We start from the raw sequence: 23667 nt of genomic DNA, 5'->3' as shown, positions 1-23667 counted from the left end.
TAAGTTTGCTAAACTGCTGCTTGTTAGAGGAGGTACAATCCCCCTCATTCTCAAATACCCAATAAAACTCAAGCTTTCCGTTACCTGTGCACCAAGACTTTTATAGGAATTGCCTATGCCTTCAGGCTTATATTTAAAATCTCACACCCTATAAACTTGTGTTTTAATAATGAAAACCAATGTAACGTAAGGAAACAAAATTTTGCATCCAATATAAAATTCCATACTTGCATGAAAATGGGGGGTGGGCACCCTTCTGGAACTAAAGGGAAAAAGCCCTAAGTCTCATTAAGAGCAGAAAATACAAAAAAATAACTTTATCAAGAGGGACCTTTATTACAACAGTTCATACTGCAATGTGTGAGGTCTTCATTTTTGTCGCAACCCTATAAATCAGGAAGGGAAAACCTTTGGCATTCCAAATATTCCACTATTAGCCAGGGATGATGGCAGTTGAAGTTCAATATCTGAAGAGCTAAAGGTTCCCCACAACTGCAATAAAAACCTCATTGGCAGTAAATCCCACTGAACATAGCAGGGCTTGTGTCTGAGTAGCAATATTCACTCCCTTTTTTGTAAAAAAAATTCTAAAGCCCATGTGGACAAGAATGCTGGCACAAAATGAAGGCAAAAGGAACTTTCCAACACTACTATGGAGTATTAGCATTGGTTTTATTTTTCTACCACCTCCTCTGGCTGCTGTAGTTTTCTGCATCTTCTGTATTATGTTTGTTTTCTGGCTGCTTAGGAGTTCTGTATTTTGCCCAAGGGTGTGGTGTTTCTTCTGCCTCCATCCACTTCAGCCAGCGGAAGTAGTAGGATCGAAAGCCATTGATTTTCTCCAGGTAATAGTCCTTTGTTTTGTACTGCAAGAGGAAAAGGAGGAGAGAATTAACACTCTGTAATAGCAAGAGAAGATTAGTTCTACTCTAAGAAGTGAGAAACTGCTTCTTAGACTTGCCAGGAGCTTACATAATCCTTTGCTGCTTTTATTTGGATGTTGTGGAGGAGTGTGCTGGTATTAAAAAGTTTCTGTAGAGGGAAGTAAGTGCTTAAACTCTCTTCTGCTGGAATCAATGGGATCTAGAAATGTTTTACCAGGTCTGGCTGCTACCAGTTGTGTTTGGTGGTCTCTTAAAGAGCACAGGTGAGATAAACTGGAAACTATTGGATTTCTCACGTTTCATCAAATAGCCCTAGAGCAGTAATTCATAGCATTAAACAAATTAGAGGGCTGTAGCTAATGTTGCCCATACCCATTAAAATTAGTGAACAAGTCATCTCCATAGATTTCAATGCGTAGGAATATCACTGAATACAACCCAATGGTGTATAAACATTTCTGCAGAAAACACACAGTATCAGTGTTGAATTAAAACATGCAATGAAGAAGAAGAAGAAGAAGAGTTTGGATTTGATATCCTGCCTTTCACTCCCTTTAAGGAGTCTCAAAGCGGCTAACATTCTCCTTTCCCTTCCTCCCCCACAACAAACACTCTGTGAGGTGAGTGGGGCTGAGAGGCTTCAGAGAAGTGTGACTGGCCCAAGGTCACCCAGCAGCTGCATGTGGAGGAGCGGAGACGCGAACCCGGTTCCCCAGATTACGAGACTACCGCTCTTAACCACTACACCATTGCTGCAAGACACACTTCAGAACTTGTATGGAGAAGACCTTTATCCAATTAAGTAGATGCTGGTATAATGGCCTTTCTTTAGATACAGTATACTTGCGGTCACTTAGCAATCCTATACATTTTTCTTCCTCAACCTGGTGCCCAACCATTATCCCTGACTACTAAATTACCGTATTTTTCGCACCATAGGACGCACTTTTTCCCTTTCAAAAATGAAGGGGGAATGTGTGTGCATCCTATAGAGCGAAGACAGCATAGCCCCGCGACCCTCTGCCGGCTGGAGAGTTGGCACGCGGCTATGGCAGGAGCCTCTCCAGCCGGGAGAGCGCGCTCGGGGCTAAAGAAGCCCCGCTTACCCTCTCCCGGCTGGAGAGGTGACACGCAGCTATTGCAGCAGCCTCTTTAGCCGCACACCATCTCTCCAGCCGGGAGAGTGTGCGTGGGGCTAAAGAAGCCCCCCGTGACCCTCTCCCTGCTGGAGAGATGACATGCAGCTATGGCAGGAGCCTCTATAGCCGCGCGCCTTTGCGCTGCTCCCCGACCTGCTCTTTGGGGCTGGTGGTGGGCTTCCACCGACCCCTCTCGCTCTCCAGGCTTCCAAGGTAGCCGCCTGAAGGCGTCTGAACGCACCTTAAACGGCACCTTGTTTTAGAGGGGGAAAACAAGAGGGGGGAAATTCTCCCCCTCTCTGCCCAGCGCCTCCTGCCGCTTTGCTGAAGGGGCGCTGGGCAGAGAGGGAGAAATTTTTTTTTTCTTGTTCTCCCCCCTCTAAAACAAGGTGCGTCCTATTGTCCGGTGCGTCCTATGGTGCGAAAAATACAGTATGCTGGCTGGGGCTGATGAGAGTTTGATTGCAAATATCTGGAAAGGAATATTTTGGGAGAAGGCTGATGCACACTTAACTGGGTGCAATCTGGGTAAATGTGCAGAGGACACAGAACTGCAAGGGTGTTCAAAGAACTGTGCATATAATATGTGGTCTTAATTCTCTCGAGTATAAATCAGCTTCTGCAAAAAACAAAAGGTTACCTCACCCTATCAAAGTTAGGAGGATACTGGGCTGCAAACTCCAGCTGGCGTAGGACAACTTCATTTGGAGGAACACGGTTTCTACTCATATCTGCAAGGATCTCTGTGAGGTAGGCGTAGTCCAGTCTCTTCACAGCTGCAGTTACAAGCGCACCATAGATCTGTACATTGGGGTTCATTCCAGAACGCTGAAAAACACAGCCCCAAACTGTCAGACAAAGGTAATTCTGAAGTCCTTACACACACATCTAGGAGTCTCACAGTATAACAAGATTACTGCTCCCAAAGCCGGGGAGATGGGGATTTGTACACTATACAACTGATTGCAATGGCCACTTACAGGAGCTAGTGGGACGGCTGAAAGACAAAATCCCCTTATGTTAACAGAACTCCTCACTAACATGTAGCCATCATAACCACCAGGTCTGCTGCCTGCAAAACAGCCTCAAAAGCTTGAGTTTTCTGTACCTTCATGTCTGAGAGTAACTGCAGTCCATCCTCTTTTTTGCGGCAGGCTATTGCCAAGTTGCAAAACGTCTGTAGATTGGGAGAAAGTCCCTCCTTCAGCACTAGGGGCAGCAGGCTCTGTAATATACAAAGGCATGTGAGAACAGCTATCTAGATTACCTGTTCAGGTTCATGCTGAGAGGAGATGCAATGTGTACAAATGAAACTAATTGAACATTGGAAGCTGCCTTACATTCAGTCAGACCATTGGCCAATTAAGCTCAATACTGGCTACTACACCGACCGGATTTCAGACAAGGTTCTGTCCCAGCCCTACCTGGAAATGCTAGGGATTGATCCTGGGACTTTTTGCATGCAAAGTGGCTGTACTTCTTAGTCATCACTGTTCTCCAAAAGGTTATGGCCTACACCAGTGGGTGGGCAGAAAATGTATCAGGTTTTGGTAAAAAAACAGTAGTTCCTGCAAGCCTGAAGACTGTCCATCCCTGACCCACACACACTCATATGCCCGTGATCTTACCTTTGCTCCTTCCAGATCTCCTCCTTTGCTCTTCTTCCTCACCAAGGTATTAAAAAAAGTTATATCTGGTTTCACGTTGTGCTCCTCCATCACCGTCAACAAGGAAGACTCTGACTGGCTGTTGGGCTGCACCAGCTCAGCTAGCAGTGTGAAAGTTTTGATACTGGACGCGGCACCATCTTCCTTCATTCTCTTTAAGAAACCCTCCATGTCCCCAATGAGTGCCAGTCTATCGGAGGGGGTTGCCACCGTCCCTAAGGAGATCACATTTTCGTTGGGCGGCTGCAAGTCCAACAAGTTGGGGAAGTTGAAGGAGGCTTCGGAAAAACACAGACTGTTTGCTTCTGCCACATCTGGAGCCACCTGTTTTTTATCAGAGATCCCCAAGTCCCTGGGTGCAGCAGAATCTGGCAAAGTAGAGATATCGCCAGTCTCTGCCTTTGCACTATCGTCATTTTTGCTTTTGCTTTTTTGGCTATAGACTTGCTGCTCAGGTTTTCTGTCCTCCAGGAACACACATTTTTCCAACATCTCCACATCGAACTGCATTGCAGCTCCAGCATCTACTTCCTTTCCTCGCCGACCCTTCGCCTTCCGGTGTTGCTTACCAGCTTCCAGTCTCAGGATAGCTGGGCTTTCCTCGAAAGTTCCTAGCAACAAATTGGAAGCTACACGGGGGTCACCAAGGCCGCAGTCTCTGGCAGCACCGAGCATCAAGTTGTAGCTGTAACTGTCGGGTTTTAAGTTCAGTTTAAGCATCTGCTGCCAAACCTGTTTTTGGAAAGGAAAGTCAGGGCAGAGAAAAGAGAAATGTACCCCAGGTGATCCATATAATTACAGTTCTTGCACTAATGGGAAACAGACAAGTTGATCCTAAATGTGTTCACTCGGCAGTAAGCCTCAGTATTCAGAGGAATTTGCTTCTTGGGATTGGAGCCTGGAAGACAGCAGTTGTCTCCAAAGCCACTTAGTAGCTCAGTTTGCACATCACCGTAAAACAGTGTATACTGTGAAAGCACCAATCTCATCCATGTTGCTCCTCCCTCACAGCACGCAGGAGAAATAGACCATGATTCCTGGCACTGGGTTATGTCTGAAATGGGGCCCGTGGTTTGTTTAGCTCCAAACAAACTGTGAGCAATAAACAAAGTAGCCTGCGGGGGTAGCTCAGAATCAGGTCTGCAGGCTGGATCCTATCTCCTGCCCACCTCCAAGGTACATGTTGTGTTCTGAAGGCAAATGTTTTAACAATCATACTAAGTAACTGCAAATGACATAATGGTGATTAACGAAAGAGGAACACATTCTCTCTCGTCTTTTTAAAAAGCAACTCAGAACTGACAGCACAACTTCACAATCATTAGCGTGATGCTTTCAAAAAAAATGAGATGGTGTTTAATTGTTTTAAATATGGTTTTTATTTGATTTTAAATTATATGGTTTTAACATTTTACTGTCTACTGCCGTGGGTTCCTTTGGGAGGATGGGTGGGATACAAATTTAGCAATAAAATTAATCTACGATGTATATAGCTCCCTAGTTCTATAAGAGACATGGAAATTTAAGGATCACAACCAGAAGAATCAATCGCTTAAGAAAACCGGTCAGAGTGAATGCAAGCTTTAAGCTCTTTGTTGGTTTGTTCGGCTGTAAAGAGGAAAGGAACATACGGACCTGCAAGGCATAGCGAAACCCATTCTCTTTGTCTTTTATGCACCCCATGAGCAGGAAGTTGAAAGTCTCTGTGGTGACCGTATGGCCTTTGTGGACGATTTCCTTAATTAAAAAAAAAGGGGGGGGGGTGAATACAGTAATTTCACACTTATTCCACAATAGAAATCTCTAATGAAACATTTGCTCTTTTGTAGCTCAAATGGAAAACATCTCTCTCTCTCTCTCAGATAATAATAATAAAAAGATTCAGGAAAGTCTAAGAAGGCCAAAAGTGACACTTTCAGATTAAATTAACCAAGGTACAAATGTCCATCAATACTGGGTTCACAAATACTATTGCTGATGTCAGCTGAGAAAGCTAATTTCAACCTTGTGCTGCAAGAAACTAAATGTCATGCACTGTCTAATTATCTTTAAGATTAGAAACAATACTTTCATTATTCCACATTCTAACTTGTTGGCAAACAGGAGTTTTTAGCTGGATTTAGATGCCTCTCTGTTCCAAACCAGACCAAAAATCAGCAGGAGATGGACCTGTTTACAAAAAAGGAACCCACTAAAAGCAACAGAATCTCTGCCGATTTAACAATTTGTGAGGAGTGGGGGTGGAATTTTATGGGAAATCAGAAATTTGTTACAAAAACTAATGTTCAGATAGCGTCTCTTGGTTAAAATGATGGTTTGCAGATGACACCAAACCAGGAGGGTTAGCTAATACCTCAGACGATAAAGTCACCTTGAATCCTGATTCTAATAGATTGGAGAACTGGCCCAAAACTAACAAAATAGATTTCAACAGAGATACACATAAGATTCTGCACTTAGGCACAAATAACCAGATGCACAAATATAAGATGGGAGACACCTGGCTTGCCAGTTGTACATGTGAAAAGGATCTAGGAGTTTTAGCAGACCACAAGTTTAACAGGAGTCAACAGTGTGATGCACCAGCAAAAAAAAAAGCTAATACACAGGAAATAACAGTATCATGCTATTCTGCTTGGGTCAGACCCCTCCTGGAGTACTGTGTCCAGTTCTGGGCACCACAGTTTAAGAAGGATATTGATGGTGGAACATGTGCAGAGGAGGGTAACCAATATTGTCAAGGACCTGGAAAGCAAGCCCCATGAGGAACGGTTGAGGGACTTGGGTATGTTTAGTATGGTAATGAGGAAACTGAGAGGAGATAAAATAGCTATCTATTTCAAGGGCTGTCAAATGGATGGTGGAGCTTTCTCTGCTGCTCCAGAGGGTAGGACCCGGACCAATGGATTCAAATGACCAAAAAATGAGATTCTGACTAAGCATATTTCAGCTGTTTGATGGTAGAATGGACAGTACTCCTTTCATTGGAGGTTTTTAAGCAGAGGTTAGATGGCCACCTGCCAGGGATTATTCAGCTGTGATTCCCGCATTGCAAGAGATTGAACTAGATGGCCCTTGGGTCCCTTCCAGCTCTACAATTCTATGATTCTATGCAAATCATTTTAAGTATTTGGAAAGCATTCTGAAAACCTGGAAACAAAATAACAACTTTGTCTTAAGCCAACACTCTCATTCCCACACCCTGCAACATTTCACAATCCTGTGCACTGTTTACATTTTGCAGTCTCCCCACCCCATGTTGTTTGTTTGAAAGCGTTGAGTGGGCCTTTACTACAAGCTCATGCAGTTTATTTCCTTGAGTATAATATATGCCACTTTCTGCTACACAGTTCCAAAAGGAACTTGCATAGAAAACCACACACACAGATTAAAACAACCCAAATTTTATACCAGAAGCTTCTTTACCTTCAATATGTCAAAGCACAACCGGAGATCTGCACAGCGGGAACACACTTTCAACAGAGAATGGTACGTGACTATGTTGAGCTCAATGTTTTTGTTCAGTAGTTGCTGCCGTAGCTTAAGTGCATGTTGCAGGCCTGAGTCCTTCCAGGGTGACTCTGCACAGGCGTTAAACAGGGCTGTGTACGTGGCGTCATTTGGAGTCAAGGCTCGCTTCTTCATCTGCCTCCCCAGAAAACAGCAATAGATACGCTTCATAAAAATACTCAAACAATTATGCGGTATCAGGAATAGAACAGATACTCTGCGAAAGTATCGTAATGCACAGGAGTCAATTATGCAAATCCCAATTAGACAAGAGAGGACTTGTATATTGAATGGAAAACTTTTAAAGAAAATATTGCAGGTGTCACAGACTTCCAGCAGGAAGCGCTGAGAGCCATACTTCCAAGCAATCGATGCCAGAGTCGCTATTAAGATGGGAGGATGTAAGGGGGATTCGATGATGGGGATTTAAATTAAGAAAATAAAGTAATAAACTCTGCAAGGTATGTCGGCCCACCCGTCATATTAACTAATTGCAAGAGTCACTGCGAATACCTTCACAGTCCTTGTGTTTCCTCGGCCTTATGCCGTTCATCGTGCTATAGAATTAAAATTAAATGAAAATTCCACATGGCTATGTGATTCCTACTGCAAAGAATCAGAGGGAAATCCCAGGCAAACTTGCTGATTTTTTTTTAATTTGATGCATCGTAGGCCATGAATTTGCGTTTTCTTGTCAGTTTAGAAACTTTGCACAAAAACACATACCAGGATGCTGGCTAATGGGATGCCTGTTGAATGAACAAATGGAAGGCGAGATCTGCTTTTGACTTAGCTCACTAGAACAAGGCTGGGGAACCTGTGACTCTCCCTCTGTTGCTGGACTCCAACTCCCATCATTCCTTATCATACTTGTCATGCTGGCTGGGACTGATGGGAGTTGGAGTCCAACAACATCCACAGGGCCACAAGGGGTGTGGTGGAGGGATGACACGACACAGCTCAAAAGCAGCAGGTGAGATGGATGCACCTTTCTCCACCTGAATGAAAGATGCCCCAAAACCTTCTCAATAGCTTAAGAAACCAGAAGCCTTTCTCTTGGACATTGTTGGCCAATTGGTGTCAAAGAAAGATAGAACTTTTTTTATGTATGCTACAACAGCAGCAAGAATACTCATCGCAAAGTATTGGAAGACACAAGATCTACCCACTCTGGAAGAATGGCAGATGAAGGTGATAGATTACATGGGACTAGCTGAAATGACTGGCAGAATCCGAGATCAGGGAAAAGAGACGGCGGAAGAAGATTGGAAGAAATTTAAGATCTATCTTAAGAGACATTGTAAAATTAGTAAAGGTAAAGGTACCCCTGCCCGAACGGGCCAGTCTTGACAGACTCTGGGGTTTGTGCGCCCATCTCACATCTATTGGCCGGGGGCCAGCGCTGTCCGGAAACACTTCCGGGTCACGTGGCCAGCGTGACAAAGCTGCATCTGGCGAGCCAGCGCAGCACACGGAACGCCGTTTACCTTCCCGCTGGTAAGCGGTACCTATTTATCTACTTGCACCCGGGGGTGCTTTCGAACTGCTAGGTTGGCAGGCGCTGGGACCGAACGACGGGAGCGCACCCCGCCGCGGGGATTCGAACTGCCGACCTTTCGATCGGCAAGCCCTAGGCGCTGGGGCTTTAACCCACAGCGCCACCCGCGTCCCTACTGTAAAATTAATGGGTGTTAAAATGTTGCGGCTATAGAAGTAAGCGGATTACAGCTGTAAAGATTAGGCTAAAGGAAAAGAAAGGATTACAATTAGATTAAATTAAGGGTGAGGATTTGCTGAACTAAATATTTGAAATTGGAATGCAGAAAGGGGAGGTATGAGGAGGTCGGTGAAGTAGGTTTTAAGAGAATAAGGATTTGAAATTATACTTGTTTGTCTTTGTGTTTGTTTGTATTGTGTTTGATTTTATAATTTGTGAAAATTTAATAAATATATTTTAAAAAAACAAACCAAAACCTTCTCAAAAGCACTTTGCAGGAACATTTGTCTTCCATTTCTTCTCTGGCAACAAGAGTTCCCTAGTTCAGAGATGGGGAACCTGGAGAGAGACCTCCAGATGGCATCGGATGCCTACGCCCATCAGCACCAGCCACACTGGGTGGTTTTACAAAAACTACCCCAGCTTGGTTTTTTGACAGCAGCTCTCTTCCTTATGTGAACGAAACCTGAGTACTTACATCGTTATAGAGCTTGAATGCCTTCTTCACATAGCCAGCTCTGCCACAACCACCGATCAGGACAGTGTAGTTGCTTTCTTCTGGCCAAACACGTTCCTCCTTCAGCATTTGTACCTCAAACAGGTTCAAAGCCTCTGCCAGCTACAGTTAAGAGAGGACAACTGTGAGGACACAGCAGGAATTGTTGCTACGGCAGGGCCTGAGGAACCTTTCTCAGCCCAAAGACCAAATTCCCTTATGGGCAACCCTTCCACGGGAACAGTCCCCATTGGCATTTTAATGTGTATCTTTGGATTAAACATGGGCAGGTTCCAGGTCGGAATAGGTTGAAGACGGCTGCACAAGATCACACTGCTCATCTAGCTCAGGAATTGGGAGGTGCAGGCAGAAGCCTTGTCTACTGACCCCACCTCTACGGGCCATGTGTGACAGGTGGGCATCACAGTGGCATTGGAGGACCCATTTTTGTCAGTATGGTTTGACACCTTGCTTCACAAGCCCTGAGGATCAGCTGCTCGTTGAGGCTTGCAAAGCACTGTGCACAGGGTTTTGCTGATGTCAATGATATGGTGTTGGGTATGGGCTTGGCCAATATTAGGACTGCGGACTGAAGGCTCCTTAACCCTGATCCAGCCCAATATTGTCTACTACACTGACTAGCAGTGGCATCCCAGAGTCCCTGGCAGGTGCTCTATTCTAGCACTGGGCAATGGCCTTTCACTAGCTATGCAAGTCTATTCAATACTCTTGCAATGAAGACAGCTGAGATAATGACCTTGCCTTCTTTTATCAATGCCTTGCACTTCAAGAAATACCAATACGGAGTGTTCCTGGGACATTGTCTGGGTTTTGGTTCCAATTCTTCCTCTTCCTCCACTTGGCTTTTGAGTTGCAAATCGTGAAATTCTTCAGAAGCTTTGTGAAAAAATTGTCTAGAAGAAAATTTTTGAGACAACAACCCAAAGCCTTCGTCGTCATCAAATTTCTCTTCTTCATTGCTGGCTGCTTCAGGGGTGGTGGCAGAGAGTGTCTCTTTCGGATCTCTCCTGTGTAACTTGTAGACCACTGGGGATGAACTAAAAGGTCTCAAGGCCAGAAATCTGAGATGATGTGCATTTCTAGGCCCTGCCAAATGTTTCTTTGAAATGGACCTCAATCTGGAAGTAGAACACAGCCAAGGATAGAAAGAACCTCTCACAGTGAAAAGTCCTGCAGGGAAGCAACGGTATATCAGCTGCAAAGCCATTGTGGTACCCGCTTTTGTCACCTGGTTCTCCAATTAGACGGCCATCTCCTAGAATCCAAATCCAAAACATTTATATATCTATATCCTTAATTTTTTCAAAAATAAAAAATAAACAAGCCTGCAGTGGCTTCTGTTAAACATTAAAACAATGATACATCAAAATTAAAACAAGATCATAAAAAGTAAACACAGCACCGATCAAATTGTTGTATCACATCAGAGATGGAGAGCCTGGGGCTCCCTAGATGTTGTTGGACTCCAAACTCCCATCAGCCAGCAAGGCCTACTGCTAGGAATGTTGGGAGTTTGCAGTCCAGTAACGTCTGGAGGACCACAGGTTCCCAATGGGCCTCTTGAGTTCAACGGGTAAGTTAGCCATAGGTACAGGACTGCAGCCTTAGTTAGACACTTTAAGTAATTTATAATTTTGAGTTTATTGTATTTTGCATGTTAGCTTGCTCCTGCTTTTAGGTTGATTTTTCAATCCGTACTTTGCATTATATTGATTGTAAAAAAATAAATAAATAAACCGAGGCCCATTAATTTAAATGGGTCTGTTTTGAGTAAAACTCAACTGCATTCAACACTTTACCTATACTATTATATGCTGCTCTGAAATCTGTTTTGGTGAAAGGTTGTGTGGAAACATTTCAAACAAAGCTTCTTATTTTAAATGCATCCTCTTGACTCTTTTGACGGGTGGAATTGGCAATACTGCAGGTTCCACCATAATACCCATTCCATATCTGTAACAACTTGATATTTTAGTGTGGCAGTACCTGCACTTAGGAACTCCTTGCCTATGGAGATCAAGCAGGCGTCTTCATTGTGCTCTTTTCATCGCCTGCTGAAAAGAATATTCCTGTTTAGAGAAGCCTACCCAGGTGCTTAGAAATAAGCTTGCCATATGTCAGGAAAATTCCTGACATGTCCTTGTTTTTGGGTGTAAAAAATGGCGCCGGGGGCAAAACGTCAGGAATTCTAGTTCTAGCATTTAAACTTTGAAAGTAGGGTTGCATTACCCCCCTCCATTTTACTGTTTTCTCTTTTTGTAAACCGCTCCAAGGGTGTTGTCATTTTTTTTTACAATCAGGCGCTACGTAAATTTTACAAAACAAATGAACGAAGCTTCTCAGGGCTGAGGGAAGAAGCCCCCCATTCGATACTTCTAGGCAGTGGTGTCTTCCATCAGATGTCAAGGAAATGAAGAACTACACAGCCTTTAGAAGACCTCTGAAGGCAGCCCTGTATTGGGGAGGTTTTAAATACAGTATTTTATGTTTTACTATGTTTTATATGGGGGCAACCCAGTCAAATGTTCGGACTATAAGTATGATCTTTAAGATAATATTTTAGGTTATGTTTATTTGACTGTATACTCTTTATTTGACTTTCTTCAGATTGTTTTATTTATGTTTTATTGATGTAATATGCTGTAAAGCGCTTTGAGATTTTTCTTAAAATCATAAGGCGGTAAAGAAATAAAATAAAAATCATAAAACTATTATTATTATTATTACTACTACTACTCTTCTCAAGAGGTTCGGATGGGAAAGCTGAGGCCCTCCATGAGTTTTGCTGGACTCCAATTCCCGTCACCCCTGGCCAATGTGCTGCGCTGGCTGAGGCCGACTCTGGGACCCTCTTACACGACCGAGGCAGAAGGAGCCTCCATGAGGCGCCACGACCACCTCCTCCTCTTCCCCATTATATTGCGCGCACGCGCACACGGGCCGCCACTCACCCGCCACGCGCGAGGCCAGAACTCCCGCTCGCGACTCCCGACTTCCCCGCACGACTCGGCCTCCGAAAGTGGTAGGCGGAGCTTCTCGTTCGGGCTGAGGCGATAGGCCCACCTCGGCGCGAGAGCCGATTGGTTGACGCTCTTCCTCCGCCTTCTTCTTCTTCCCTCCCCATAAAACAATGCTTCCGACTCTTTAAGCGAGGGGAGGCGGCGGGGGCCGGAAAGAGGAAAGCGAGAGAGACACGCACCGCGAGGCGGCGCGAGGGACTTTAACCTCGCCCAACCCAACTGAAGGGGCGGGGCCTAGTCCTATTGGCTGAGCCGGAGAGCGGAGGCGGGCCGTGCGGGTGCGCGCGCGCAAGCCCCGCAGCTCCCAGCATCCCTCGCGAAGGCCCGTCGCGTTCGGATTGGAGGGAGCTGGTGTCCCTCATACTCGCGCGCGCACACAAGCGTTAGGTTCCTCACTCGCCCCGCCCTTTTGGTTTTACCTCAGTTTTCCCTCAGAGCCGAAGCGCCTCGAGGGGAGCGGAGATACTTCGCTTCCTTGCCCAGTTTGCTTTCCTCGAACGCACAGTCGCCGCCGCCGCCGCCGCCGCCGCCGCCATGCAGGAACTTATCGCCAGCGTGGATCACATCAAGTTCGACCTGGAGATCGCGGTGGAGCAGCAGCTCGGGGCGCAGCCGCTGCCCTTCCCGGGCATGGACAGTACGCGAGGGGGCGGCGGAGGGAGGGAGGTCAGGGAGGGCCGCGCAGGAAGAGGCAGACCCAGACCCCACCCCCCCATCTGCTCTGCGCGGTGGAATTGAAGATGGGAGGGAGAGGGAAGCAGAGGCACATTATTATTATTATTATTATTATTATTATTATTATTATTATTATTATTCCCAATATACTGAATAGGGGCCTTCGAGGGAGGTGCTAACTTGCAGGACACGTCACGGAAGGGAGACAGAGCAATCCTCGTTCCATTCGGATGTCGTGTAATTTTTGCTGCTGCACCTGGGTTTTGAGGGGTTTTGTTTTGTTTTTTAAGCTTCTTTCAGAGTCTCAGTGGGATTTAAGTGTTATCTCAATAAATTGTATCAGTTGTGTGGTTTAAAAGGTAAAGGTACCCCTGCCCGTACAGGCCAGTCGTGACCGATTCTAGGGTTGCGCGCTCATCTCGCTCAAGAGGCCGGGAGCCGGTGGTTTACGATGCCACAAAAACACATTTTGGAATAACCCCCCTCCCCAGAAGAAACTTCTACTTTAAGGGGTAGGTCCTGTTGAATTTGGCAGGGCTTATTTTTGAGGAAGGCCGTGTAGGTTTGCCCTGTGAGTCACTGAAGAGAAGACGGATGGATTAAAATATGAATCAAATTTATTTAAAAGGGGGGAAATTGAACCTACTTATAACCCTAATGTAGCAATAGCCCTGTTGTAGTCTGGTTTCTTGCTTCCCATAGCAGCCACCCAGATTCCACTGGAAAACCCTCCAGTAGCGCATGAAGGCAACAGCTTTCTCTTCCTATTGTTCTGTAGAAAAGAACTCTGGGATACGCTGACTCTTGATTCCAGAGGTTCCATGTAGCCATCATAACTATGTGACGGTACTCTCAAGACTGGATTACTGCAGTGTATTTTTGAGGGGTCTGTCCAGAAGCTCCAGCTGATGCAGAATAGAATGGCCAGACAGCTGACAGGACCACCTGGCCAACAACATGCAACATCATTATTTAAAAAATCTGTGCTGGCTGCCCATCTACTACTGAGCCAGGTTCATTGTCCTTGTGTACATTTACAAAGCCCTGAAGAACTGAGGTCCAGAGTGCCTTCAGGCCTGCCTGAGCACTTATATCCCAGCTCATTCCTTCTGATCATCTGCAGGAGTGTTGTTAGCTGCCTGCCCTACCCTTGAGTTGGTGAGGCTCATTTGACATTGACATAATAATAATAATAATAATAATAATAATAATAATAATAATAATAATTTATTTATACCCCACCCATCTGGCTGGGCTTCCCCAGCCACTCTGGGCAGCTTCCAAAAGAATATTAAAATACTATAATACATCAAACATTAAAAGCTTCCCGAAACAGGGCTGCCTTCAGATGTCTTCTAAAAGCCTGGTAGTTGTTGTTCTCTTTGACATCTGGTGGGAGGGTGTTCCACAGGGAAGGTGCCACTACCGAGAAGGCCCTCTGCCTGGTTCCCTGTAACTTGGGTTCTCGCAGTGAGGGAACTGCCAGAAGGCCCTCGGTGCTGGACCTCAGTCTCCGGGTAGAACGATGGGGGTGGAGACGCTCCTTCAGATATACTGGACCAAGGCCGTTTAGGGCTTTAAAGGTCAGCACCAACACTTTGAATTGTGCTCGGAAACGTACTGGGAGCCAATGTAGGTCTTTCAAGACCGGTGTTATGTGGTCTCTGCGGCCGCTCCCAGTCACCAGTCTAGCTGCCGCGTTCTGGATTAGTTGTAGTTTCCGGGTCACCTTCAAAGGTAGCCCCACGTAGAGCGCATTGCAGTAATCCAAGCGGGAGATAACCAGAGCATGCACCACTCTGGCGAGGCAGTCTGCAGGCAGATAGGGTCTCAGCCTGCGTACCAGATGGAGCTGGTAAACAGCTGCCCTGGATACAGATTTGACCTGTGCCTCCATGGACAGCTGTGAGTCCAAAATGACTCCCAGGCTGCGCACCTGGTCCTTCAGGGGCACAGTTACCCCATTCAGGACCAGGGAATCCTCCACACCTGCCCGCCTCCTGTCCCCCAAAACAGTACTTCTGTCTTGTCAGGATTCAACCTCAATCTGTTAGTCGCCATCCAACCTCCAACCGCCTCCAGGCACTCACACAGGACCTTTACTGCCTTCAAATTATGGTCTTTAGTGTCATTGGTCTTGTGAAATACTCTGCCAGTAGAGCTTCAGCAGGTGCTTTCTGTTTCAACTTTTAAACACCAGCTGAGAATGTTCCACCAGGCTTACGTAGGCAATTAAGACTATATATTTCCATAATTAGTGGATGAGTCTCCGATTCTAATTTTTGTGTGTTATTATGTATATAAATTATATAAACCACTTTACTATTTTAATGCTATAGCTGTATATAAATCTTTTAATCAATCAATAAATGACTAGTTGCTGTTGATAGTGCCCTCCATCAATCACACTTATGTCATACTTTGTGTTTTACTCTGTACTTAATAAAAGGATGCATTGTATGGTTTTAATTTTGGCCTGTTGACTGATAAATTGATGATGGTGGTAGACTAGCGAGTAAAAGCAAAGATGCAGCTTTGTAGGATTGAAACGATATTTGAGAAGTCAAATAGTCAACAGCTGTAAACTTTCCATAAAATTGCACCAAAAAATGCCTTCAAAAATAACAACTTATTTACTTGCCCCCAAAGCCACAGTAGGAAGCATAATAATAATGGCTAGCATTCATATAACACTTTAGAGAATTCAAAACAGGCAAGCTTTGGGTGAACAAAATAGGAAGCCAGCTTAGTACAAACTTCTCTTCATGGTGCATGTGGGCTTTCAAGTTATCCAAAACATTCTCAGGATAAGGGAAGAAATGCTAGGAAAACATTTTCTGGACTCCTACTTGTTACATAGCTATGAGAGGCTCAGGAACACTGTGTATGTTGCCCCAGCAGTTCCTGTCAGTGCTGTGACAGTCTGAATATGGACTTTAAAAAAAGAATATGAAATGTGTGCTCAGCCATAAATTCATTAGATGATACTGGGTAAATTTCCATCTGAAGACTTGAGTGATTAATTTGTATAGCAGTCTTCATTTTAATGCAACTGTTGAAACTACAGAGGTGTGGGATATAGGGAGCTTCATTGTGAATCTCTTTTTCCACAGAATCGGGTGCAGCTGTCTGTGACTTTTTTTTAAAAGCGGCCTGTGGAAAAGGTAAGCCACACCTGCAAATTGCTGTGCTAGAAAAAGATGAAGCAAAGCCAATTAATAAACCACAGTCCTTTATTGTGAATCAGTAGTTAGTCTTTATTGTTTATATACTGCATCAGTGTATGTAGCACTTGACAGAGAAACAAGGAAGTCTTGTTAGGTATGTGGACATAAGATGTACAAAACTTTGTAGAACTAAAGGGCCTCCAAGCAGACTATCAGTCCCTGGTACAACAAAGCTACTTTTTTGACCCCATTGACTTACAAACAGGTATCAGAATAAAAGTAATACATTAGGATCTCGTGGTTTCCAAACTCTTATGATTTTTTGAGAAGACATGATTTTCTATTCATGGACCCTCCTTTCATTTTGACATCTCTTAGTCATCCTATCTGCCTAGAAGACTATGAGGGGAGAAGTTGTTTCTACCATGTTAGTTCTGCATATATTATCTATGAACAAATATGCTCTGTGAGCCAAACATGTTTCTTTGACCTAAAGGAAAAATGTAAGACCTGCCTTGATGCTTTCTACCCATAATTCAGATGGGGTGTGTGTTAAAGAGCATTTCTTTTATCTCTTGTTTTCTGCACAATAGGAGGAATGTGTCCCTTCCGGCACATCAGTGGCGAAAAGACAGTGGTTTGCAAACACTGGCTACGAGGGCTGTGCAAGAAGGGTGACCAGTGTGAATTCTTGCATGAATATGACATGACTAAGATGCCAGAGTGTTATTTTTACTCAAAATATGGTAAGAGGAAATATGGTATCTGTGTGAGCTTTACTGGTACTGTGAAGGCTTGCCTTGTACAGAGGAAGTCACTCAATACAAATAGACATTTATGAAGCACTTTAAAATGTTGAGGGCACTTCACATATATTGTCTCAGCAATCCTTACAATAACTCCATAAAGTAAGGTCAATACTGTATTACAATTTCACGAGGAGATGCTTGCCTAACACCACCCACTGATGACAGAAATTTGCAACTTTGTGATGTATAAATTTTGATATTAGATTCTTGATACAGATTTTGCTGTAGCTGTTTTATCTATTTATCCAATAGCACTTATTCTCTATATAGAATGTACCAATGAATAATTCGATTCTGGTGTTCCTGCATTGTGTAACACTCATGCGTATCTCCCACATTGTGTAAACCACTGAATCACTGCATTCCATGCTTATCTGACCCTGGAATATTTTTTCCCAGCTAGTCAGAATGTTTTGCTAGGACAGTTTTAAGTTAGCACTGGAGTGTTAAACTAGCATCTCCTTGAAGCTTTCCTAGGCCATGTGGGAATGGAATGTCATAGTTCCTTTCTGAAGGCCTGGTTGTCAAGGCAACTGTGTGATAAGTGCTAAAGCTGAATGAGGGGAAGTTGCTAACACAGTGGAGCCTGACATTTTACATCCTTTGATGTTTTATGATGTATGGCTATGTGTGTAGAATTCTATAAAAGCTTTGCTCTACTGTTCAATCAGAGCAATCTTTCTAACTGGCAGTTCATTGCTAACCAATGGTTAGTGGGCCTGTCCTATTGAGCAATAGCTTTTCTATTGTTTTTTATTTAAAGGTTGGTTCCGTCACCTGGGCAAGAACCAGTGGTTTAGAAGTAAATTCTTACTATATTTGTAATTCCATATTTTGGTTGCTATACTGTACTGTCCTAGGTCTCCATAGACACATCAGCCTTGAGTTGTGGTTTGGGTCATGTGAAATCATACTGCTTTACACATTTTGGGGCCATGTATTAGGATTGGCAGTAACACAAGGGAATGAGATAAGTTACCTTGCAGTTCTCTCCAATAGGAGCTGGTTTTTGAGCTAAACTTACTTGCAGTGGACATTAAATTCTGTACTTTATTATGCTGTCTGGTGCAATTTAGAATTTCTCTTCCCAAGTGTTTCTAGGACAAAATAATCAAATGTGTGTATAACCCTTGAGTGTGGGCATATGGTCATACATTGAGTAGTTCTGTTTGAAAATTTGCACTTTTAGTTGTTATCATTGTTTCATGATGTGCTGTGCTGTCCATAACGTACTGTGAATTTCATAATTTTTATATGCCTTATTTGTTTTGGGTTGCACTTGAAGTGAAAAAATATCTAAGTGACACCAACTTTGTGGTGATTTAGTAAAGGTAAAGGGACCACTGACCATTAGGTCTAGTCGTGGCCAACTCTGGGGTTGTGGCACTCATCTTGCTTTATTGGCCGAGGGAGCCGCTGTACAGCTTCCGGGTCATGTGGCCAGCATGACTAAGCCGCTTCTGGCGAACCAGAGCAGTGCACGGAAACGCTGTTTACCTTCCCGCCCGAGCGGTATCTATTTATCTACTTGCACTTTGACATGCTTTCGAACTGCTAGGTTGGCAGGAGGTGATTTAGTATAAGTAAAAACCTTAAATTGTCTTCATTCTGAATATGACTCTTTATGCTTAACTTTTTAGAATATTTATCTGGCTAGAGAAGGTTTACACTACCAGAAGAAAGCCAAGATTCTTGTGAATAGCAAAAGATATGCATTCAAGTTTTTTCTGATGCTGTAACATTGTTCTGGGAAAACTGTTTTATCCTGATGCTGATGCACAATGCTCTTTCTCTCTTGGTTGGTCCAGTAAAGTGAGTGTTTGTCTACTGCAGGGGAATGCAGCAACAAGGAATGCCCATTTTTGCACATTGACCCAGAATCTAAGATCAAAGATTGCCCTTGGTATGACAGAGGTTTTTGTAAACACGGTATGTATACCTCATATTTCTGCCGATGGCTGTGTAGCTTGCTAGCCTGCATCTGTGTTGACTTCCAACATAGATTTGCTTTGCAACCATAATGTCAAGCTGCAACACCTTGCACCTTGGGAGAGTCCTATCCCTGATGTCTGGCATGAGAGTTGGCTGCTTAAGAATTTGTCTTCATTTCTAGGAAATTTCTATTTGGGATAGTGAGAAAGTCTCTGAAAATGCACAATCCTTGCAGCTTGAATGGTCAGAAATCACAGGTAGCCTTGGTTGGCTCGGCTTTGTGTGTATACAGCAAGCCTTGTGTATCCTGAATGTTTCCTGTGTTTGCATGTAACAGATATAACCATAAAATCTCTTATTGCAGGCCCCCTCTGTAGGCACAGACATACCCGACGTGTTATATGTGTGAATTATCTGGTGGGCTTCTGTCCAGAGGGCCCCACTTGCAAATTCATGCAGTGAGTATGCTCCAGGATTATTTCTGCTGTTTTATGTTTCCCCTTTAACCTTATACATCATAACTTCTATATCATACACTGGTATATATTTATTTCTTTGAAAGTTGCCCCAGGCTCGTTCACAAGTGTCACAGGCTCATCCACCATGCCCTCTGCCATTCAGATGTATCCTGGAAATCTTTTAGGCTGGTTCTATGGTCAGAATATTCCTCAAATGAGTGATGAGAAAGTGCTGGACTCTTCTTTTTCGGGTTGAAGAAAACGTTTTAAACCCATTTCTGAATAAGCTCCATAGTAGTAAGAAAGACATGGGAGATTTAGAAGCCAGAAAGTTAGGAAAGGTTGAGGAAAGAAAGTTCTGCAGAGCCCCGTCAATGCCCTGCTTTCTGGAGCTAAGATGCGATCCATATGGGAAGGGCCTCTTAGACACTTGAAGGTCTCAAAGCTTGGCCCTGCCTTCTGGAGCAGCTGGGAGGAGATCCAGTGTAGGATGAGGCCCTCCTTCACTGTCAGAAAACACATGGAAGTGAAATGGTCTTGGGAAATGATTATTGCATTTCACAAATATATTTCTTAACCTACTGAGGCTTGTGGCTTCCCAGTAAGGCAGGGTTGCACAGAGTTCAGGTTTTGCTCAGGGTGTTTTGCTATCATACTTGAAAACGGGAAGATATTGTCAGGTTGACAGTATCCCAGAGTTTTGACTTTCCCTAGCAGCATGGGGTATGGCTTGTTCCCAAAAATTTGGCTGGAGGAGAAAGTACCTCATGCTTCTTTAGCCTTGAGGGTGGGCTCTTCCTCAAGCTGCTCTGGTTGTTGGTTACTAGCCTCTGAATGGTTTGGTTGGGGAGAATTTGTTTCTCCTTCCTGTACTAGCACTGTATGTAGAAAATACTTTCTCATTGCTGTAGTTTCTGTATTCAAGCAGCAAAATGTAACATGGATAGGAATTATTTTCTGTTGCTCAGGACAGGTATGAACTCTGAAGCTGTAAGGGGGAGATGTCAGTGGTTTGAGGGTCAATTTAATCTTTGTATGTTTCCTTATGTACACTTTCTTTTTAAATTAGCCCTCGATTTGAACTTCCCATGGGAACCACAGAGCAACCACCACTGCCTCCACCAACACAGCCACAACAAAAGGTATGCAGTACCCCAGTTACATCTACAGACTTCTGCGGCATCTTCTGAATGCAAGAGAGTTAAGGTTGTTGAAATAGTTGAACACCAAGCATACAGTTTATATCCTTCAGAGAATAGAAATCGCAAAGTACCATTGTGAGGAACTTCTTTTTTTATTTGAAGGGTATATATTTTTATACACCATTGGTGTTCTATTCTCTAGTCAGGTACTGTGGGAATTTCTTGCTGTCTGAAGGTTGGATATTACACACTGCATTTGTAGAAGCCTTGGCAAAAAGAAACATACTTGGGGGTAGTTGCATTTCAATCATGGTTCAGGGCTATGGTACTTTTTTTCTGAATTGATCAATGTGTGGGCTGCTTTTCCCCCTCTCAGCAAAATAACAATCCACCACTACAGAGGTCATCATCCCTCATCCAATTAACGAGTCAGAACTCTTCTCCCAACCAACAGAGGACCCCACAGGTCATTGGAGTTATGCAGTCTCAAAACAACAGCATGGGGAACAGGGGTCCTCGGCCATTGGAACAGGTCACCTGTTACAAGGTAAGCTGAAGCCTACAGGTTGTAGGGGAAAGGATTGTCTGGGGAATCTTAAAACTCTGCATCCCAAATCCTAAGTTTTGAAAGTGAAATAAACATAGTTGCATTTTATTTTCATACATCCAAGCGGAGAGTGCTGTCTCAACCAACTTTGAAAAATAGTGGGATTTAGGGACTTGCACTACTTTGCATTATTGCATATAAGCATCTAAAACCTCCAAGCACTCTATTGTAATGTTTAATAAGACAGTCCTTTAATTGCAGGGATAATCTAAAAAGGAATATGTAAGAGTATGAAGCAGCAAAGCAAGGGATAGGTATTGAATAAGGAAACTCATCTCTGTCTTGGGTACCTGCTTACACCTTTGTGAAAACACCTTTGTTAATATGGGTACACCTCTGGAAGTTGTTGCAATGGAAGGCATCTTACGCAGGGAAGGTACATATATGCAAAACTCAAGTAAAAAACTTACCCAGATACAAAATTATCTGTCTCCCAAAGTGTGTGTGACAGGATGGGTAAAGAATTCTCCTCTATCTATTTTAACAATGACAAATCTCTAGCCGATGGTCCTAATTTGCCTTGCCAGGCTGATTGGACCAAGGCATGCCCACTTGTCACCTGATGTGGCTTTGAACAGTACCAAATTCAAGCTGAGGTTGCAAATGAACATTACTTACAGCCATAGATTAAATTTGGTGCTGTTTAACATTTGGCATCTTACTCTGTTGTCACTGCTTTCAACAGGGATACCAACCACTTCCAAAAGCAGCACCACTGGGAAAGGCACCACTTCAAAGTTTCAGTCATATATAAACTATTGACTTCCAACCTTGGGAGTACTTTAGGAAGATAGGTTTCGTGCTTATCATTTGCATTCATGCTAATGTTTTTATTTGAAGCTTTTAACTTCCTGCATTTTAATAGCTTCATTTTTATTTTTATTTTGTCTTCTCTCCAGTGTGGTGAAAAAGGACATTATGCCAACAGATGCACCAAAGGACATTTGGCATTCCTTAGCGGACAGTGAGCCAGCAGCAGCACCTTTTTAAATATGAGGGCTGAGTTTTGCCTGAAACAACCTTGAACTTGTTGAGCCATCTTTTTCCCCCAGTGACTAAAGGAAAAGGACAGCCTACTGAGGACTGCTTACCCACCACCTCTTTTTTTGTATTTCATTTCTTTTACGTCTTAGAACATAAGTGGTGCCTGCCTTTATTCAGACTGCCCAGCTGGGAAGCAGGCTGAAGAAAAGCTTAATACACAAGCCTTCTTCTGAAATAGAATATTTGGAATAGGCACTCCTTGTTCCAGTATCCTTGGCTTGGAAGTCTTTCATTTTTTCAGCAGTCCTTGGCTATGGGTAGAAGGTGGGAATTAGCTCATGAGATGTCATGAGTTGCACAGCTGTGCTGTGTTCTGCACATGCTTAAAATCTACATCAGTGCCTTCCCTGTAAAGTGTTTGGTCCAAGGGTTATTGGTATGTCACGGGGAGGGGGGAGGAGTTGGCGTTATGTTGAAGTCCAGCAGAATGTCCTTGCCTCTCTAGCCAAGATGAAGTCACAAAGCTACACAGCTCATGTCTCTTTAACTGATTAGTCAGAGTTGAAAAGCAAAGGTATTTAAGTTTATTATGCATTCATAGTTGGAAGTAGAGGGACACGTGTGTGTTTAAACTCATGTTACATGAAGATTATATGTACCTTTTCATAAGCACCTTTCCACAATCCTACCACAGAACTATACTCGATTTTTGATGGTAGAATCTGCACTTTCTGAAATTTGTCATACAATTCTGGCACATTATCAAAAGTTGCCCAAACTATCTTTAAGCATTTATTTCCTATTTTAAAGGGAGATACTTTGATGTTAATTTATTTAGTGTGACTTTGGGGGACAGAAAAGGAGCACATGCTTGGGAAGAACTAACTGAGGTCCTGCATCACAACATAAATCAGGATATTGATTTTTAAAAACTGCCAAGTGCATAATGTTATCGTGTAGATTGAGCAATTATATAGCAGGAACAGTGGTTTCAATTTTACTAAGGAGTTACTAAGGAATCTTCCTGCTGCAAAACAAGAGCATTAAATGTCCCTTATTAGAGAAACCAAAGGAAAGAAGCTATACTATTTCACTTTGGTTTTGTTGCTAGGGCCAGACTGAGCCTACCTCTAAAATGCACACAGCTTCAGTCACCTGAACTAAATTACTCTGCAGACTTGAGTAAGTTCTAAGGATGTCCTATAGTCTCTAGATTTTGTTAATAGCACTGACTATGTCTAATGCTCTTTACGCCTTCTCCTTACAACTTCAGGCAATTACCGTATTTTTCGCACTATAGGACGCACTTTTCCCCCCCCAAAAATGAAGGGGAAATGTGTGTGCGTCCTATGGTGCGAATGCAGGCTTTCGCTGAAGCCTGGAGAGCGAGAGGGGTCGGTGCGCACCGACCCCTCTCGCTCTCCAGACTTTAGGAGAGC

General features: G+C 43.7%; 2 protein-coding genes across 3 annotated transcripts; one reads left to right on the top strand and one right to left on the bottom strand.

The window, feature by feature from the left end:
• Positions 1 to 655: 655 nt before the first annotated feature.
• PTCD1 (pentatricopeptide repeat domain 1) lies at positions 656 to 12972 on the bottom strand. 2 transcript variants are annotated; one of them, XM_082199729.1, is made up of 9 exons: positions 12874 to 12972; positions 10171 to 10689; positions 9396 to 9536; positions 7117 to 7335; positions 5326 to 5427; positions 3652 to 4422; positions 3132 to 3248; positions 2669 to 2851; positions 656 to 866 (listed from the first exon to the last, which is right to left on the bottom strand). In XM_082199729.1, exons 2-9 carry the CDS (start codon positions 10639 to 10641, stop codon positions 681 to 683), a joined length of 2190 nt encoding a protein of 729 aa, XP_082055855.1. In that variant the 5' UTR covers positions 10642 to 10689; positions 12874 to 12972; the 3' UTR covers positions 656 to 680. The 2 variants fall into 2 exon arrangements, with proteins under 2 accessions (XP_082055855.1, XP_082055856.1); XM_082199730.1 differs by lacking the exon at positions 12874 to 12972 and adding an exon at positions 12291 to 12546.
• On the top strand, positions 12964 to 22498 carry CPSF4 (cleavage and polyadenylation specific factor 4). Its single transcript, XM_082199918.1, has 8 exons — positions 12964 to 13091; positions 16243 to 16293; positions 16890 to 17042; positions 18939 to 19034; positions 19402 to 19495; positions 20565 to 20637; positions 21014 to 21184; positions 22144 to 22498. Exons 1-8 carry the CDS (start codon positions 12989 to 12991, stop codon positions 22210 to 22212), a joined length of 810 nt encoding a protein of 269 aa, XP_082056044.1. The 5' UTR covers positions 12964 to 12988; the 3' UTR covers positions 22213 to 22498.
• Positions 22499 to 23667: the final 1169 nt, after the last annotated feature.

Source organism: Podarcis vaucheri (assembly GCF_965113315.1).
Source record: "Podarcis vaucheri genome assembly, chromosome: 14".
Lineage (NCBI taxonomy): Eukaryota > Metazoa > Chordata > Lepidosauria > Squamata > Lacertidae > Podarcis > Podarcis vaucheri.
The sequence above is the reverse complement of the archived record's forward strand: the minus strand, read 5'-3'. Positions and strand labels throughout refer to the sequence as shown.

Coding starts and splice junctions, on each gene's coding strand:
- CPSF4 (XM_082199918.1), top strand. CDS start 12,989: ATGCAGGAACTTATCGCCAGCGTGGATCACATCAAGTTCGACCTGGAG. Junction 13,092..16,242: donor GCCCTTCCCGGGCATGGACA/GTACGCGAGGGG, acceptor CTTTTTCCACAG/AATCGGGTGCAGCTGTCTGT. Junction 19,496..20,564: donor CCCACTTGCAAATTCATGCA/GTGAGTATGCTC, acceptor TTTTTAAATTAG/CCCTCGATTTGAACTTCCCA.
- PTCD1 (XM_082199729.1), bottom strand. CDS start 10,641: ATGGCTTTGCAGCTGATATACCGTTGCTTCCCTGCAGGACTTTTCACT. Junction 4,423..5,325: donor GGTTTCGCTATGCCTTGCAG/GTCCGTATGTTC, acceptor TTCCAAAAACAG/GTTTGGCAGCAGATGCTTAA. Junction 3,249..3,651: donor GAGATCTGGAAGGAGCAAAG/GTAAGATCACGG, acceptor TGTATATTACAG/AGCCTGCTGCCCCTAGTGCT.